Source organism: Colobus angolensis, unplaced genomic scaffold (genome assembly GCF_000951035.1).
Source record: "Colobus angolensis palliatus isolate OR3802 unplaced genomic scaffold, Cang.pa_1.0 Scaffold61, whole genome shotgun sequence".
Taxonomy (NCBI): Eukaryota; Metazoa; Chordata; class Mammalia; order Primates; family Cercopithecidae; genus Colobus; species Colobus angolensis.
The window spans coordinates 4,621,113-4,640,742 of NW_012119710.1; the positions used below are offsets into that span (position 1 = coordinate 4,621,113).

At 42.0% G+C, this 19,630-nt stretch overlaps 1 protein-coding gene across 4 annotated transcripts in view; it reads right to left on the reverse strand.

Moving 5' to 3' along the window:
- CELF1 (CUGBP, Elav-like family member 1) overlaps nucleotides 1-19,630 on the reverse strand; it is a 61,769-nt gene that overhangs the window by 17,593 nt on the left and 24,546 nt on the right. Inside the window, exons 2-9 of one of the 4 annotated variants that reach the window (XM_011963369.1) lie at nucleotides 18,458-18,529; nucleotides 17,056-17,207; nucleotides 6,127-6,314; nucleotides 4,459-4,541; nucleotides 4,055-4,103; nucleotides 1,972-2,103; nucleotides 1,041-1,120; nucleotides 293-454 (exon numbers count right to left, since the gene is read on the reverse strand). In XM_011963369.1, the coding sequence (XP_011818759.1) occupies nucleotides 293-454; nucleotides 1,041-1,120; nucleotides 1,972-2,103; nucleotides 4,055-4,103; nucleotides 4,459-4,541; nucleotides 6,127-6,314; nucleotides 17,056-17,126 (765 nt within the window). In that variant the 5' untranslated portion in view covers nucleotides 17,127-17,207; nucleotides 18,458-18,529. Of the gene's footprint in view, nucleotides 1-292; nucleotides 455-1,040; nucleotides 1,121-1,971; nucleotides 2,107-4,054; nucleotides 4,104-4,458; nucleotides 4,542-6,126; nucleotides 6,315-11,566; nucleotides 11,744-17,055; nucleotides 17,361-18,457; nucleotides 18,530-19,630 lie in introns of those variants that run through there. The other 3 variants (XM_011963371.1, XM_011963370.1, XM_011963368.1) reach the window with 3 other exon arrangements.

Here is a 19,630-nt window from a genome sequence, read left to right on the forward strand (position 1 = left end):
CCAGGAATCCACTTCAGTTGCAGCAAAAGCCTCAAGATAGAACCAGAGATGCATGTCCAGAGACACTATATCTATATCTATATCTATATCTATATCTATATATATATATATATATAGAGAGAGAGAGAGAGAGACTAACAGGACTAAAAGAAATAGTACTACCTGAATTTTTACATACAATTTCTATAGGCCAAAAGTTGTAAATGCCACTGTGTTTGTTAGCTAGGGACAGCAGAAGAAGAAACAGCTGGGAGCTTGCACAGTCTGCAGAAAGCAAACCACAAAGACTCACTGCTAAATACTGGGGTCCAAGAGTATTTAGACCAGCAAGGTTTCCCCACACAGATGCTGCGCTGATTTGCTGCATCTGCTGCTGGAGCTGCTGGGCCATTCTCTTCTGTTCTTTGTCCTTCTGTGTATCAGCAAATTTTACCACCATGGGTGACGAGCAACCCTGTGAAAAGACCAAAACCAAAGGGTCAAATTCCTCCACCTGGGAAAAGAAAAAAAATCTTCCTTTTGGATGGCATGCAGGTGACATTCTAATTTCATTCATTGCCAAATGATTCTCCTCATGCTAGACACAAGAGACTGTAATCCCAACACTTTGGGAGGCTGAGGTGGGTGGATCACTTGAGCCCAGGAATTTTAGATCAGCCTGAGCAACATGGCAAAACTGTCTATTAAAAAAATACAAAAATTAACCAGGCGTGCTGGTGTGTACCTGTAGTCCGAGCTACTTGGGTGGCAGAGGTAGGGGGGGAATCGCTTGAGCCTGGGTGGCTGGGGCTGCAGTAAGCCATGATCTTCCCACTGCACTCCAGCCCAGGTAACAAAGTAGGACCCCATCTCAAAAAAAGGGGTGGGGAGAGCATTTCCAGTATGTTAATTTTAAAGAAATCAGTGGTTTTTAACTTTAAGATGTTGGCTGTTTAACTTTCTGGGCAATCAGATGCTGCACATGCTGCTGGACTTTAATAGCCAACTGTCCCAGCATTCCCAAGCTGAGAACTTTTCCCCATCACCTATCTGCTCCCTACCTCCATGGTCTGTGCTTGGTGCATTGCCTTGATAGCCGTCTGTGCCATGGCTCTTGTTGTAAAAGTCACAAATGCACAACCTGGTAAGAGAAGAGTCAGTAACTCATGCATTCATTTATTTCTCTGACAGACATTAATTGAGCACCTCCTATGTGCTGACTATCATGCTAGCAATACAGACACAGTCCCTGTTTTCAGGGGATCATGTGCTGGTATGCTGCAATAGGGTGATATGTGCTATAATGAAAAAACAGAGAACCAGTGACAGAAAAAAAAAATGTTTGACAGGAGAAAGGAGGAATCATATCCTCTAGTTCCTCTTGAAAATAAAAGAAAATGGGAGAATATTTCCATTTTGGCATCAAGAATCTTGCAAAGCACCAAAAGAGAAAATTTTAATACATGACAATGAAATATAGAATGTAGACTCCTTAGAGGGGCTGGGAGACAAAAAGAATGAACTGATAGGAGGAGTCAAAGACAGGACATAGATACACAGCAGGAAGCAGCAGGCCCAACCTCTTTATCTTGACCGAACCATGTTGGCTAGGGAATCACTGTGGCTAGTTTCCACTGGTCCAATTAAAAAAATTCCAAGTCCAGTGCAGTGGCTCACACCTATAATCCCGGCACTATGGGAGGCCAAGATGACAGGATCCTTTGAGTCCAGGAGTTCAAGACCAGCCTGGGCAACACAGGGAAATCTTATCTCTCTAAAAAATTTAAAAATTAGCTGGGTGTCGTGATACATGCCTGTGGTCCCAGCTACTCAGGAGGCTGATTCTGGGAGGTTCAGGCTGCAATGAGTTGTGAAGGCACCACTGCACTCCAGCCTGGGTGAGACAGACCAAGACCCTGTCTCCAAAAAAACCCCAAACCAAACCAAAACAAAAAAACCAAAAGATTATTTAAAAGCTAAAACTGTATCTACCTCGGCTCAGGCCATCAGGTCCCCGCAATATCCGGCATTCTTCAATCTGTCCAAATGAAGAGAACATGACTCGGATGTCATTTTCAGTGCACTTCTTGGAAATCATACCAATAAACAGCTTCCTGTCTTCCACTGCTAAGAGAGTAAAACACAAAAGACTGGAATATTACTACGAAAAGAGGCAATGTGGCACAGACTCGGGAGCCAGACCGCCTGGGTTTGAATCCTGGCTCTGTGCCTTCATACCATATTTTACAGATTCCAAGACACACACTTGTTTTTCATATTTTTCACATTTCTTTTCTTTCTTTTTTTGAGACAGAGTTTTGCTCTTGTTGCCCAGGGTGGAGTGCAATGGCGTGATCTCGGCTCACCGCAACCTCTGCCTCCTGGGCAAGCAATTCTCCGGCCTCAGCCTCCTGTGTAGCTGGAATTACAGGCATGCACCATCATGTCTGGCTAATTTTGTATTTTTAGTAGAGACAGGGTTTCTCCATATTGGTCAGGCTGGTCTTGAACTCTTGATCTCAGGTGATCCACCCGCCTCAGCCTCCCAAAGTGCTGGGATTACAGGTGTGAGCCACCATGCCCGGCTTCACATCTCTTCTTATAACCAACATTATGTTAAAATTATAATTAGAAGCATTTAGATTAAATACGGTAGCTTTGTAATCTTGTGAAAGTTACTTAAGCATTCTGTGCCTGTTTCCTCATCTAACTAATAGGAATAATCAGGTTTACTTCAAAGGGTAGCAGTTGCTATTAAATGCAAAGTACTTGGCATCTTCCCTAGTCCTTTGTAATTGTATGCTCTTTTTGAGACAGGAGTCTCGCTGTCACCCAGGTTGAAGTGCAGTGGCATGATCATGGCTCACTGCAGACTTGACCTGCTGGGTTTAAGCAATCTTCCCACCTCAGCTTCCTGAATAGCTGGGACCACAGGTATGTACCACCACACCCAGCCAATTTTTTGCAGAGAGATCTCACTCTTATTACCAAGGTTGGTCTCAAACTCCTGGGCTCAAGCAATCCTCCGGCCTCAGCCTATTAAAGTGCTATGATTACAGGTGTGCGTCACTGTGCCCAGGCAGCATTATTTGCTCTTACTGGCAACACTACTAAAGAAACAAAAGGTTTTCACACTTACTTGATATGACAAGTGGAAGAGAACACACCTTTCAGTGAGTGTAACTGTCTACTTTTCTGACTTTTTTTTCTTTTTTTTTTTTGAGACAGAGTCTTGCTCTGTCGCCCAGGTTGGAGCGCAGTGGCATAATCTCAGCGTACTGCAACTACCGCCTCCTAGGTTCAAGCGATTCTCCTGTCTCAGCCTCCTGAGTAGCTGGGATTACAGGCATGCGCCACCACACTCAGCTAATTTTCGCATTTTTAGTAGAGACGGGGTTTCACCATGTTGGCCAGGTGATCCGCCCTCCTTGGCCTCCCAAACTGCTGGGATTACAAGCGTGAGCTACCTCACCCAGACTTGACTATTTTCTTGAGAATTAAGTTCTCCTTCCTAATTTGTTCATTTTGCCCCCTCATTCCTGTCCAAAAGAAATTATACTGACCAAGTATATTCCAGTTCATTCTACAATGTTCTTATAATATTTCTCTGTCAACTCTGTTATTCTATTTATCAGACTTTAAAGAAAAAACGGACACAACTTAGACAACAGATTACTTAAAGCACAATTCAATTCAGATATCCTAAGAAAAGCAAATAAACTAGGCAGAAACTTTTTTTAAATTATTTTCTGAGACAGAGTCTCACTTTGTTGCCCAGGCGAGAGTACACTGGCATGATCTCGGCTCACTGCAACCTCCGCCTCCTGGGTTCAAGAGATTCTCATGCTTCAGCCTCCCGAGAAGCTGGGATTATAGGCATGCACAACCATACCCAGCTAATGTTTGTATTTTTAGTAGAGACGGTGTTTCACCATGTTGGCCAGGCTGGTCTCGAACTCCGGCCTCAAGCAATCCACCAGCCTTGGCCTCCCGAAGTGCTGGGATTACAGGTGTGAGCCACCGCGCCTGGCCTAGGCAGAAAATCTTAAGGGGAAGAGTGTATACATTTGCTTACCATTGTTCTTCTCACTGTCAGCAGGTTTCATCTGTATAGGGTGATGCATCTAAAAAGGAAAAATATGATTATTATCACTGTATATATTAATGGCATTCAGAAATACAGACTCTAAAATACCAGAACTAGAGCTTAAAAGAGTTCTCTCTGAACTCATGTCTGCTTCATGATCTTTCCCCAGAAAATAAAACGTGAGTCAAGAAGTCAAATACACAAGACTCTTGGCTGAGAGAGAACTACTGTCAGGTAATCCTTGAAGTGCTCCCTTTATGTCTTCCTTTACATCAATTCCTGCAGAAATTACCTTTTCCCCGAAATGGTTTTCAGTGTGTGCCTGATATGTGTAAGTATATCCCATATATCAAAGTTACCACATTTCCATTTACTAGTGGGAGCTTTCTTACCCCTGGAAGGACTTTCATGTTGTGAAGAGCATTCTGAGCTTCTAATGCAGCTTTACGGGTGTAAAATGTAACAAAACAGCACCCTGCAATAAATAAGATTTCATAAAACAAAACTTCGAAAGCAGAGAATTCCTACAGCAACCCTTCCTCCACTGACATATCAGATCTTAAAAGAGGGCTGGGTTTATTAAAATTAGTGAGGGGGGAGGGCAGTGGAAAGGAATAAATATGACTATCTAGCAGGGGAATAAGATTATTTCCTATACACTTTTCTGTTTTATGTTTTAGTCTCCTCCTAGTTACACCGTCTTACTTAGCTGCTCATATAACTTCTCTGGAAAAGATGACTTCTCTTATAAAGAAAGGTCATGTGCCATTTGACTCAAGCTACCCTACTTGGAACACCAGGTGGTATATGAGACAAGAAGACAGATGGGGCTCTATACTTTTGCAGCCTGTAGTCTACCAGGAACTCTTTCTTTCCCTGCTCTCTCAGAATAAACCACTCCCTACTTCGTAGCCAGATTCTACCATATGCCTCAAACATAATTATCACTTATTAAATTATAAAATGACTTAAGAGCAAGCACCTCTTAACATCTTTTTTTGGACTCTTGGTTCTCATCAAATATAATTAAGCTTCTAAAAGCACACGGTGCTGCCTCAGATCTGTAGATTTTGTGCTTTGAATCTTTATTTAGGGTAGGAGGAGAGGTAGTATATCTTGTAAATCTTGGGCTTAAATGTTCTGACACTCCCATATTCTCATGAGATACAATATAGATTTTTTTTTTAATAATGCTGCAGCAGTTAGAATTATAAATTACTGAAGGTTATATTGCCAGTCATGTTCAGAAACTATTATACTTTATATTTTTAGTTAACTACGCCAAAAAGAGAAAGTAATTCCTCTGCTTCTAGATCCTCTGCTATTAAGCTGGTTTCAATATGACAATCATGCTTGCTCACATTTGCACTGCTGGAGAGCTTTCACAGAGAATTACCTGAAAACTGGTAAAATGAAAAGTAAGAACAAGTCTGTGTGTATAGGGGGCAAAGTTAATACCTATCTACCATCAGTCCTGTGAAACTTCCACTCTGCTAGGCAATTCTGGAAGCAGCTCCACCTTTCTTCTTCTCCTGTTCATTTTGTGGCAACAGCAAACAAGCTGCCTAAACAAATCCTTTCTATTTGATAAACCATCCTGCAAGGCCTCTGTAATACTAACAAGAAACCTACGGGTATGTGGACATTTTCTCTTTCAGCTTATGCTAGCCCAAACACTACAGAAAACTTTATGTGGTTTACTTCAATTTTATCTTTGTCATTCTATTCCCAAGGTCAAATGAGATACTCACGTGAGTCTGTCTCTTAAATTTAGAGCCCTCACAAAGCACTGCCCAAGATCCAATTTACAAATTATCCTCATGCTAACATCTTAACTTTTTAAAGCCATTAAATATATTTGGATTACAAGATATTGCTACTATAAAAGGACAGATTTTTTCCAACAGACAGACAGTATTCTGGCAATGACAGAGAGAATGCACATGAAAGAAATTACATATAAAAAACCAATTTTTTGTATCCTGTCAAAAACCCAAAGCCCTCACCTGCTCTGAGAGTCAGTGGAAAAAATAAGATAAACCAAAACCCAAAGCCCTGACCTTTGCTCTGAGGAGGGTTTTGGCTCCTATCCCTTAGGACGTTGATTTCATATACAGCACCATACTGTTCGAAGAGTTCCCGCAAGTCCTTCTCAGACCAGGTCCTTGGAACCTGGCCCACAAACATCTTGATAGCATCAAGATCTGGTTGGTCTGGGTGGTCCAGGGTGCCGTTCATTTTCTTTGAGCTGTGTGAGATAAAATGAAACTTCTATTATGTAATAATGCTGCCTTCCAGAGGAAATTTTCTTTTCTTTAATGATCTTAACTACTTCTGAGAATGCAGGGGAAAAAAATCCATTTCCTTCACTTCTTCTATTCAGTTTACCAGAGTTCCTTGGTTCTCCCTCACCATGACCACCCATTCCATCAGATGCCAAACTAAAGTCACCATTCTGATTGGGACATCCCAGCTGTACATTTCTTATCTAGCATGAGAATTATCATGCTAGAGGAGGAACTTAAAGGGTAAAACTCCCAAAACAAGATCAAGTTTTAATAACTTTTAAGCATGGTTAACAAAACAAACACTAAAAAAAGGCCCATAAAATAAAAGAGGACTATTGATTGATTACAAGTAAGATTCAGAACACTTCAATGTATACAATGATAGGTGAAGTTTCTTTTCAGTAGAAGTTAGAACAGAAGCACTTGATTTCCAAGGCTTAAACTAAGGACTAGAATGCTGGCCTTTGAATGCAGCTGACTCATGTATAATCATAATGCTCTTGAGTTAGGTCTCCCAACCAAAAACAGAGCTCCGCCTCCTAAATTTCCAGATGATTGTGCAATGAACATAAACAATGTTACCATCATTCTAGATTTTGTTTCTGAGTTATCCAATTTACTGCTATTACTCTAAGACCAGTTAGGTTCCCTTACTGAGTAAAACCATTTTAATGATCCCAAATTTCTCTAGTACTATCACGTTGTACTTGTAATTCTCCTATTTCAGTTTTATTACCTTTAGAACCTGAAGGATAATCAGCTATTTTAATACCTTCATTCCTACCTTGCCACTGTAAACAACCTAGGTGAATTCTTACACTATAGATGTTTCCACTCAGAACATACTATCTTTTTTTCTGAGACGGAGTTTCACTCTTGTTGCCCAGGCTGGAGTGCAATGGCCCAATCTCAGCTCATAGCAATCTCCACCTCCCGGGTTCAAGCAATTCTCCTGCCTCAGCCTCCCGAGTGGCTGGGATTACAGGTGTCTGCTACCATGCCCAGCTAATTTTTGTATTTTCAGTAGAGGTGGGCTTTCACCATGTTGGCCCAGGATGGTCTCGAACTCCTGACCTCAGGTGATAAACCCGCCTCGGCCTCCCAAAGTCCTGGAATTACAGGTGTGAGCCACCGTGCCTGGCCTCATACCCTCTATTTCAAAGTCCTTCTTCCTATTTGTTTCTAAATTGAACTCTGAACATTTATCTAAACCATTAATAACTTAAATTCCAAATAACTAGCACTATTAGCTTTTCTATTAGTATTTGCTTAATCCAAAAATCATATTAAAAATTGCCAGGTTCTAATATCCAATCCCAAACAACATGCTAGTTTTTTTGTTTTGTTTTGTTTTTTTTGAGACTGAGTTTCGCCCTTATTGGCCAGGCAGGAGTGCGATGGCAAGATCTCAGCTCACTGCAACCTCCACCTCCCAGGTTCAAGCAATTCTCCTGCCTCAGCCTCCCAAGTAGCTTAGATTAAAGGCATGTGCCACCATGCCTGGCTAATTTTGTATTTTTAGTAGAGATGGGGTTTCACCATGTTGGTCAGGCTGGTCTCGAACTCCTGACCTCAGGTGATCCGCCCACCTCAGTCTCCCAAAGTGCTGGATTATAGGCGTGAACCACTGCACCCAGCCAACATGCTAGTTGTCTTTAAACAACAACAAAAAATCATTTTTCCACCACTGCTATCTTCTGAATAGTGTCTGAAGATCCTTAAGAATGCTGAATCTATGAAAGTAGCTCAACTTCTTTTAAGTACTACATATTTCTTTTCTTTTCTTTTCTTTTTAAATGGAGTCTCGCTCTGTCGCCCAGGCTGGAGTGCAATGGTGCCATCTCGGCTCACTGCAACCTCTGCTTCCTGGGTTCAACTGACTCTCCTGCCTCAGGCTCCCAAATAGCTGGGATTACAGGCGTGTGCCACCATGACCAGCTAATTTTTGTATTTTTAGTAGAGATGGGGTTTTGCCATGTTGGCCAGGCTGGTCACAAACTCCTGACCTCAGGTGATCTGCCTGCCTTGGCCTCCCAAAGTGCTGGGATTACAGGTATGAGCCACTGTGCCTGGCTTATTTCTTTATTTTTTATTTGAGACAGATTCTCTCTGTTGCCCAGGCTGGAGTGCGGTGGCACAATCTCAGCTCACTGCAACCTCCACCTCCCAGGTTCAAGTGATTCTCATGCCTCAACCTCCTGAGTAGCTGGGATTACAGGCATAAGCCACCATGCCTGGTTAATTTTTGTATTTTTAGTAGAGCTGGGGTTTCGCCATGTTGGCCACGCTGGTCTTGAACTTCTGATTTCAAGTGATCCACCTGCCTTGACCTCCCAAGTGCTGGCATTACAGGCCTGAGCCACCACACCCAGCCTTGAATCTTTTATAATTCAATACTTACAGGGGTTATTCTCACATCACTTTTGATGACTCTAGCACTATCTAAATTCAAAAGCTGTAAGACAAATGGCATATAAACCAATTCCTGACCCTACATCTGTGAAGGCTCCCCATATTCTTCCAGGTTAACTGATTAGCTACAATCCTAGGACTCCAACAGTACTAAATTTCCACCTTTGTTGTGGAAATTTTAGCATTAAAATTATGCTTAACACCTTTGAACATAATCGGGCTGTATCCACCTCTTCCCAATTAAACTGACAGCTCCTTGCAGGCAGAAACTATTTTATTTCCTATTCATTCCTGTAACCACACCTGGTATAGTATTCTGGTTCAAAGTAAGCACTCAAATGTGCAAAGTGAAAAATTTCTTAAGTTTCAACAGTTCCCATTTAACCAATTAGCTCTGATAAAATGAGTGCTATGCACAAAAACAGCACCCAAATTTAAGAGCAGCTATTATCTCCTATGATTATTTGATTGCCACAGGATCAGTATGCGGTTTTCTTTTAAAGACAAGGTCTCACTCTGTTGCCCAGGCTGGAGTACAGTGGCATGACCACAGCTAACTGCAGCCTTGACCTCCCAGGCTCAAGTGATACTCCTACCTCAGCAATCCCAGTAGACGGAACTACAGGTGTGCGCCACCACGCCTGGCTACTTTTTAACTTTTTTCTGTAGAGAGAGGCTTTCACTATGTTGCAAGGGCTGGTCTGAAACTCCCACACTCAAATAACTCTCCCACCTCATTTTCCCAAAGTGCTGGGGTGCATGAGCTACCACACCTGGCCTATTTTCTTTTGAGTGTTTTAGACGGCATCATCTTACTGGTTTTCCTGTAATCTGTTAATTTAAAACTTGTGGCAGGTCATGACAAAAACATAATGTGACTGCTTTTAAACGCTTAATCCTAATGTTGCAACAGAAACCAGCTACCATGATGAAAAAGGCCCTATGGTCAGGCATGGTGGCTCACGCCTGTAATCCTAGCACTGTGGGAGGCTGAGGTAGGTGGATTATTTGAGGTCAGGAGTTTGAGACCAACATGGTGAAACTCCCTCTCTACCAAAAAATACAAAACGATTAGCTGGGTGTGGTGGCGTGCACCTGTAATCCCAGCTACCTGGGAGGCTAAGGCATGAGAATCGCTCGAACCTGGGGGGCGGAGGTTGCAGTGAGCTGAGATGGGGCCACTGCACTCTAGCCTGGGTGGCACTTTGTCTCCCAAAAAAAAAAAAAAAAAAAAAAAAAGCAGCCCTATGACTAGTGAAACACTGGCTGTGACTCCCTACAACCTGTCCCGACAACTTTAATTACCAGTTGTAATAGCATTTTACTAAAATGTTGCTAACCTTTCATTATATTTCTATTCTAGACAGAGTTAACAAAGAACCCCAATGGTGCCCAGAATACGTTTCCATAAGGAAGCTGACGGCTATCTCTGAAAAGCAGTTTTATCAATCTATATTACACTGGAGGCAACTGCTCTCAGCATGCCCCTTCCCTCTGTTGTTTCTGTGCCAATTCTAAACTTTTGCATCCTGTTTAGTGCTAAAGCATAAACACAAGTCAATATATGCAGATTACAGTTTACCCAAAAGTTTAGCAGAGACTCAAGATTCTAGATTCTTCTTTAGCTCTCCAAATCCTTCTCTATTTTTTCATGTCTACCTACACCATGAACCTCCCCTTCCCTGTTTATATACCAATTCAATAGCCAGAAGACTCTCATAGAGTAGTGCTGTTCAAAGTGTGGCCCAAGAGGCTGGGCACAATGGCTCACTTGAGGTCAGGAGTTTGAGACCAGCCTGAACAATATGGTGAAACCCTGTCTCTACTTTAAAAAAAAAAAAATTAGCTGGGCATGGTGGCACACACCTGTATTCCCAGCTACTTGGGAGGCTGAGGCAGGAGAATCACTTGAACCTGGGAGGCGGAGGCTACAGTGGGTCAAGATCTCGCCACTGCACTCCAGCTTGGGCAACAGAGAGAGACTATCTTAAAAACAAACGAACAAACAAAAAACCAAAAGTATGGCCTAAGGACCAGGGGCAATCTTCAACCTTAACTCTTACAGAAATTTTTCAGAAATTAGACTGAGCAATTTTGTATTTGTTCTATCTAATAATAATAAATATAAAATACAAGCTTGTACCTTATTTTTTCCCCTACTTCATTTTCATTGTATTTTACAAGGGAGTGGGGGATGGGGGGTGGGGAGAGATATGGTCCTTTACCATAGCTTGAGAAGCACTACCCAGGTATAGCAACAACTGCATGTATACCCGTGTGTACGTAATAAGCAGTCACAAACTTTCTCTGATATTGTATCTGAAGAGAAACAACAACTCTTCCTCTTCCACATATACTTCCAATATGCATCTTGTCATTAAGATTAAAAGTAACCATTGTATTAAAAAAGCCATCTGGCTACACATCAGCCACCACATCATCCACTTACTCTATGTATGACTACATACATTCTCAAATTTGTACCTTACTTCCCCATTCGATGGAGAGTTATGTATATTTATCATCTCCACTCAAGAACCAGTGAATTCAGCAGTTCCCTGGAGAAGTATCTACAGTGTCCCTGTCATTCCTAAGAGGCCAGTCTATGGAAATTCCTATTTCCTGGAGCAGTACTGCCAGCCCTGACCTGGGAACAGGATATAAGAAAGGCAAATCATGGCCTGCAAGAATGTCAAGAGGAGGAAGATGAGAAAGTGGCAAGTGTTTTAGGGGAAAGGGATGAAACCTACCCCCTCTCTTTTTATGTTTTTACTACTGGCAGCAGAAGCAGTAATAATGCCTGAGGAGGTAGTTGCTCTCACTGTTGCTTCTGCTGCCATTATTAAGAATGAGCAACTACGAAAATTCAGGACGAGAGGCTATCTCGTCTACCTTGATTTCTGCTGAAACATACTATGAGAAAATACAATAGGGACACAATTGGGAAGAGACACACAAAGGAACAACAAAGATCCGTATTTTCTTCTTTTTTTTTTTTGAGACGGAGTCTCGCTCTGTCGCCCAGGCTGGAGTGCAGTGGCCAGATCTCAGCTCACTGCAAGCTCCGCTTCCCGGGTTTACGCCATTCTCCTGCCTCAGCCTCCCGAGTAGCTGGGACTACAGGCGCCAGCCACCTCGCCCAGCTAGCTTTTTGTATTTTTTAGTAGAGACGGGGTTTCACCATGTTAGCCAGGATGGTCTCGAACTCCTGACCTCGTGATCCGCCCGTCTCGGACTCCCAAAGTGCTGGGATTACAGGCTTGAGCCACCGCGCCCGGCCCAAGATCCGTATTTTCAAAGTACGTATTTCTTCGAAATTCTTGAACACTCTCTTCTCTTTCTCCTTTCCTTTCCCCTCTCAAAATTTCCCCACCCCAGGCCTATCTCAGGGGCAGCACAAATGTTCCATTCCGCTTTTTTTCCCATCCTCTGGCCCCAACTGACTAAACCAGGGGGTGGGTCTTAACCCAATGGCAAGCTGATCCATTGGCTGGCCAGAAACTTAAGACCCTTGACCTATGCTTAAAACAGGCCTGGCCAATCAAGCTCCTTTACAGCTGCACTGAGCAATACGACAGCCACTAAGTTATTTAAACTTAACTTTAAAAACTAAGTTCTTCAGTTGCACTCGCCACTTGTGGCTAGTGGCTACTGTATGAGACAGAGAGAGAACGTTTTATATATTGTTGTTGTTTTTGTAAAGACAGGGGTCTTGCTATGAAGCCCAGGCTGGTCTCGAACTCCTGGCCTCAAGGGATCTTCCCATCTCAGCACGCCAAATGATGGGATTATAGGCATCAGCCACTGCTCCCAGCTGAGATACAGAATATTTTCATCATCACAGAACGTTGCTTAAAACGAAATCATCACAGAACGTTGCTTAAAATGAAATGCCCAGAACAGGCAATCTATAGACAGAAAGTAGGTTGGTGGCCGGGCGCGGTGGCTCACGCCTGTAATCCCAGCACTTTGGGAGGCTGAGGCGGGCGGATCACAAGGTCAGGAGATGGAGACCATCCTGGCTAACATGGTGAAACCCCGTCACTACTAAAAATGCAAAAAACTTAGCGGGGCGTGGCGGCGGGCACCTGTAGTCCTAGCTACTTGGAAGGCTGAGGCAGGAGAATGGCGTGAACCCAGGAGGTGGAGCTTGCAGTGAGCTGAGATCCGGCCACTGTGCTCCAGCCTGGGCGACTGAGCGAGACTCTGTCTCGAAGAAAAAAAGAAAGTAGGTTGGTGGTTGCTTAGGAATGGGGATGGGGGAAGGTTGATGTGGGGAAGAAGAAGGGAATGGTTGCTTTTAGGTACTGGGTTTCTTTTGGGGTGATGAAATGTTCTGCAATTAAATAGTGGAAATGGTTACACAACTCTGGAATATACTAAAATCACTGAATTACTCACTTTAGGGTAAACGTTATAGTATGTGAATTATGTCTCAATGTGGAGGGGAGGGAGAAGGGATCTGAAGAAAGGCCATGTTGCAACCAAAGTTATAAGGTAGTTAAGAGTAGAAAGGAGGCACATGTAGAGTGAGCAGTTGTGTATCCTGGGGTCAGAAAGATACACTTTCTAGGTTTTCTAGCTGCAGAGCTCCTGATTAGATGACAGTTCAGTCCACCTGCGTCCTTATAAGAAAGCCCTTTCATATATGCTAGCTTGAGTGGACATCTGTTCCTTGCAGCCAAACAAGACTTTCAAATGGGACCTGTTTAAAAATAATTCCTGAAACCTTTCATTATTAATTTTTTCACTCCCCCCTTCCATTACCTGTTGACTTCCCTTAAATTATACAAATAGAAAAAATTCAGATACTTACCAATCCCTCCACCTCCCCAGCAGGCAAAAATACTTGTTGCATTCCAAACTTCAGCCACCACCCACCCTTATATACAAGGTCCCTCTGGCTCACATACAGTGCTGTGGAAAAACTGGAACAGAAGTGCATCAGAATAAAAAGGGCCCAGAAACACTGGCCTGTGTTACTTACCAGCTGCTCCCTAGTGAGAACAAGACAGAATAATACATTTACGCTGTGAGAAAGTAATTTTCATTTGGATAAAGGGCAATCTTCCTATCATGTGGGGTGTTAGGTACTAGAAAAAGCTATCTCTAAGCACAATAAAGACAATAATAATTTAAATTCACCATCCAACAATAAGATTAGCTAACAATATGCTTTTAAAGGTTTTCAGCCTTCTTGCCTGAGGTATGGAGATAAGATCTGGAGATCTTATCTCTGCAATCATCTTTAATATCATTCTCAACTGTAATACCCAAGCTTTTGCTATGGTGCCAGATACTACATACTACAGGGCTCTATAAGACTGAGCAATATGTGACCTTGAGGCAATGTCACTGAAAAAGTAGAAGGGCACAACTATAATCCTCTGCAAATCCTATAAAGGAATGTTTAAAAGTTCTATGAAAGAAGTGGCTAATATGATTTTACTTTATTGGAGGACGGGGAGGTGTGCGTGCAGAGATTTCAGCTGCATAGAGTAGGTAACTAGAAAAAGTGCAACATGGCATGGAGGAAAGAGGCCTAAGGGTGACGAAGAAATGGTAAGGACTGAGGAGAGATTGGAAGAGTGGGATAACATTAGAAGGGAGAAAAAGGACTCGAGAAAGTTGTGGAAAAGAGTACAGAAACAGAGAAGAGATCATACTAGAAAGTTGACAAGAATAAAGAGGTAGGTCAGAGAGACCCAGACAGGCTTGGAGTTTATTCCAAGATTTTAGATTAAGTGAATGATCAGATCTGTCCTTTTAAAAGATACCTAAAAATAATCTGGAGGATGAAATAAGGCAGGGAACAAGGAGATCAGAAGGCTCTTGCATAAACTACTAACCTAAGATTAGCGCCCAGTCTCAGACAATACTGAGAAATTTTGGGCCACGATACACTAGGACCTGGAGTTCACTTGAACTCCAAGGAGGAGAGGAAGAGAAAGAAACTAACAACTCTTGGGTTCTAGTGAAGACAATATGGGAATTATTTTTTGTGGGGAAGTCTCTAGATGAAAGTAACCAATGAGCAGTATTTAGAACAAAGTCATAGACCTCAGAAGACATTTGGGGGAACAGAGATCTGAGAAGTAGAGAAGCACATCAGTGTCCCCTTAAGCAATGGGAGAGTGAAAAGTAAAAAGTCTGGGACACAACTCATGGAAATACCCGTATCTTAGGGTGCAAGCAAAGTAAGAAGCACCAGTGGAAGCTTAAGAGTGATCAATGGAGAATCAAGAACATTGGGTAACTGTTCACTGACACGAGAGGCAGCCTGGTCTAGTGGGCAAAATATAAAAAGACCTTTACCTTTAAACTTGTACTTCAGGCCCAACATTGATTACTATTTGTCCTCAATCTCTCTCAACTGGGTCTCTCATGTTTAAAATGGGGGCAATTGCCTACGATCAGGCACCCTTGTAAAGCTTTGGTGAAGGTGGAAGACTAAAACAGATGCAAACACACTTGGAAAAAATGTTGATAATCCATTCCCCGACTGACTCTGAGAATGACCTGTGGTAAGTCCACTAGCTCTCAAACTTTAGTGTGCATGAAAAACATGCTGGACACTTGTTAGACTAGAGTCTAGGGGGTCCTATTCTAGCATAAAAACATCTGAATTTTTAAGTTTCAGGTGACTTTTATGCAGTGGTCCATGGTCTAGATTTAACGGGATACTGAATGAGTCCAATATCTTAAAAGATTAGAAAGCAGGCTGAGAAGAATGCTGTGTCAATGCTGGGTTGAACACCAGGCAGTGGCAAAACACAGGAAGTGTTACAATGAAAGATAATTTGAGCAACAGTCTTGTTTCTAAAGATCATAAATCCTGGGACATGGAAATATCCTTATTATGTATTAAATCTTTATGATGATATTCACTGTAATTTCACCTGTTACTGCTAAAGTAAAATTTTAGTAGTAAAGAATTCTCATAAAAAGACATTTAAATTACTGTAATTTTGGAGACTACAGAGGAGACATAAGATCCATTTCAAAAGAGTAAGACAGGCCAGGTGCTGAAGCAGCAGGATAGCTTGACCAGCCTGGGCAACACAGGGAGACCTCATATCTACAAAAAATTTAAAAATCAGCCAGGTGGTGGTGCATGCCTGTGGTCCCAGTCACTTGGGAAGCTGAGGCGAGAGGACTGCTTGAGCCCAGGACATTGAGGCTACAGTGAATTGTGACTGTGCCACTGCACTCCGGTCTGGGCAACAAAGCAAGACCCTATTTCAAAAACAAACAGAGAAACAGCTAACTTTGAACCCTGCCCCCCAACTATTCCACAAAGAACTGTTTGGTATCTACTATTATCCACACCTGTTACATCTAATCCCAGGGTACACTGATTTGTACATGGAGGCCTAACCTCAAAGACTTGCATTAACACCTGTTATCTAGAGAATATTCTACCACTTAATATTCTTGGCTTTGAATAACCTAAAGCTCATTTGCTGGAGGTTCCAAAACACTCTGAAGCCTGGTTACAGTGACTGAAATCAGGGGTTAGAAATGTGTCCTTCTATACAAAGTCCAGAATTCAGGTTCCCAGCAGCTACAACTCAGGGCTAGGTTAGCATTTTGGCTGTGTACAACAGCAGTTCTTGGACAGTACTGCAAGCCAACAAGGTTTCTTGTTCTCACAATTTATTTGGGCAAACTGCCGATCAAGATTGACTCAGTTTTGCTTTTTTGGAGGGTGAAGGACAATTTGATGTTCCTAAAATCATGTGCTGAGCTGCATTTTCAATGAGACTTGGCGGGGTGGGGATCAAGGTCCAGGATTACACATTGTATGTTAATACAGAATGTTGTAGACGATACTAAACACACTGACTGTAGCTACCAGTCTCTTCTGTGATATGAGACTAAGAATCTAATAATTTAAAATAATAAAACACTTCCTTCCCAAAAGATTATTTGAAATTGCATGTCCAACCCAAAGCAACAATGCTATAGTTTAAAAAAAATACCTTGGAATCTATCATACAGGAAAACACTACAGTTTAAAGGAATTGGAACTGGCACACTTGAGCTGATGCTGCTGGTCATATATCAAGTGCACCTTTATGTAAATAACTTAAAGCCTTGAGGAAATAAGCAGTAATGAGACAGACTCAGACTACAATTGAAAATAATAGCATGAGAAAATTCAGGTTGTTTTGGCTTCCTTTCCCATTTTTTTCTTCTCTTTCTTAAAAAAAGGAATCAATTTCATCAAATAAAGAAACAGCCCAGTTCCTCTGCTTATGATAAAAATTAGACAACAAAAATACTTACACGGGACTGGAATTCAAAGAGCAATGATCCACCATCATTTCTGGAAGGAAATCCAACTTAAACGCAGCCATCACCTCACTCTCCCCTTCAGAAGCCAATGATATTAACTTGCTGCACTTGTCTGATCCACAAATACACACAGCTTTAGCTTCCTGGGCCCCACAAAAAACACAAAGTGGAAACAGGAGCTCAGGGAAACCAGCAATAAGTGCCACAGAAAGAGGCAGGACTGGGGAAGGGGTAGGGAAAGGGAGTATTGGATTAAAATGGGGATGTGACCATGTGAAGGGAGGCTCAGCCCAGCACACAATGAAAGTGCTGATGCGCCAGGCTTGTTTTGTGTGATTTTCCCTGGCGAAGCAGTACTAAGTGCACTGTCAGATAAATAGAATGTCAGATCCATGAAGACAGCAGTGGCTAACAGAGCAGAAGAAACACAAACTTGTTTCACATCCTCCAAACTCCTCCCTGCAAACCAGTTTTTAAGGTCCCCCAAAGCCTGAAACTAACTGAAGCAAGAAAAGGCTCACCAAAGAAGTGGGTTGTTAGCCTTGCTTTTAAACTTACGTTTCCATGTGCCAAAGACAGCAATGAGCACAGTAATTAGGTCCAAACTAACCTCAGAACAGTCACATAAAGAGGAATGATAAGACCATCTGAAGCAGGCCAGGGGCAAGCTGGTTGAATAAACTGGCCACCAGAAACTTACCACTCACATACAACTGCCTACAGTGGATCAACCTGACTTTTTTTTTTTTCTTGATATTTTCAAAAAAGCATCAATTTCTCAACTGACCTTGCTTTCTTGATGATGTGCTCTTTAATGGTTAGACTAAGGTGTGCTCCTCATCTAGGTGAAAGACTTCAAAAATCCTTTGTTCAGCAACACTCACTAGATGGCACACAGAAATTTTCTTTACTAACTCTGAAGCTTAATTTGCCAGAAAATAAAAATGGAATAGTAATATTCTGCCTCTTACTAGCATACTAGGAAATAATGTATTTTCAGTTCTCTGTTGTCCTTTCTAAAGAAACAAAGAACAAAAGCCACTATAGTGATAATAATGAAAAAGAACTGGGGCCTATCAGGGACAACACTCAAACATGTAAGGGAAAAACCAAGGAATGAAGTCTCTTCATTGTCATTTTCCTCCTTTAAACTGTTGCTAAAACCAAGACTAGTGAGTGCACACATAAAAATTCTATTAAGAGTGAGCAGTAGAGATGGATATACTTAGCAGTCAAGGCAGATGTGTGCTCCCGTTCTCAATTTAGCTCCACATCCCCCCAAACAACAAATGGTGGCATTTCAATATTTAGGCAGTGACTCTAAAATGTTATCTCTGAAGGCTCCCAAATTTCACAGGCTTTCTTTCCATTTTTATCATTATAGTTGCCTTACCTCAAAGATTTCACTTCACCCAAGCTCAGTTCACAACACAGGGAACTTTGAAAAAAAGAAGTTATGTTCAGCCTGCAAAGAAGTAAAATGAATGAACTCCTAAACACACAGTTAACGTTAAAAAAAAAAAGAAAGAAAGAAAGAAAGAAAGAAAGGCACAATGGCATAGGCCTAGAAGTTCTAATCCGTGTAACAATGGCTGACATCTGTCTGCATCTGACCCAGGAAGGTGAAAACTGTCTCTTCTGTCCATGTCCAGACGTCATCATCCAAAATCTAGAACTGTAACAGCAACTTACTGCTTTTTCTATTTTTGCCAGAGACTTGCTCATCTGATTTACTACTATAGAGGCAGAAGTGGCAGGAGCTCTCTTCCACCCTATTAAAGCAGCAAAAACAAGCTGCAAGTGAGAGGAGACTGTGTAACTGACACACAGTACACAGTTTACCCAGCCATGCCTGTCAGACAGAAGATGGTAACCGTAGCTGGGACTGGTTAGATTACCGGTTATATTTGTCCTAGTTTTTCCTATGTACACTGGAACTGATGGCATGCCTCTTCCTATAGAAAGCTGCCTGGACCAAAGAATAACTCTGAGTCGACAACCAAATTACATCTTTTAGTGCAAGAATTCCTTTAAAAAGATATTTCAGGCTTTAAAAAGGCTGAGCAACATCAGCTCATGGTGGTTCACGTCTGTAATCAATCTCAACACTTTGGGAGGCCAAGGCAGGTGGATCACCTGAGGTCGGAAGTTCAAGGCCAGCCTGGCCAACACGGTGAAACTCCATCTCTACTAAAAAAAATACCAAAAAAAAAAAAAATTAGCTGGGCGAGGTGGCACACGCCTGTAACCCCAGCTACTCGGGAGGCTAAGGTAGGAGAACAGCTTGAACCTAGGAGGTGGAGGTTGTGGTGAGCCGAGATCACACCACTGCACTCCAGCCTGGGCGACAGAGTAAGACTCTGTCTCCCCCATCAAAAAAAAAATAAATAAATAAATTTCTTTAAAAAGGATTCAATAAATTTCAAGGAACTTACTGGTTATTGTGTTTTTAATATTTACTAAAAACATATGAAATCTAATTGTATCTCCAGTTCAAATCAGAATCATATCTGTAACAGACTACTTAAATGGAGACATTATTGAGGTGCCAGGCACTGCCCAATGT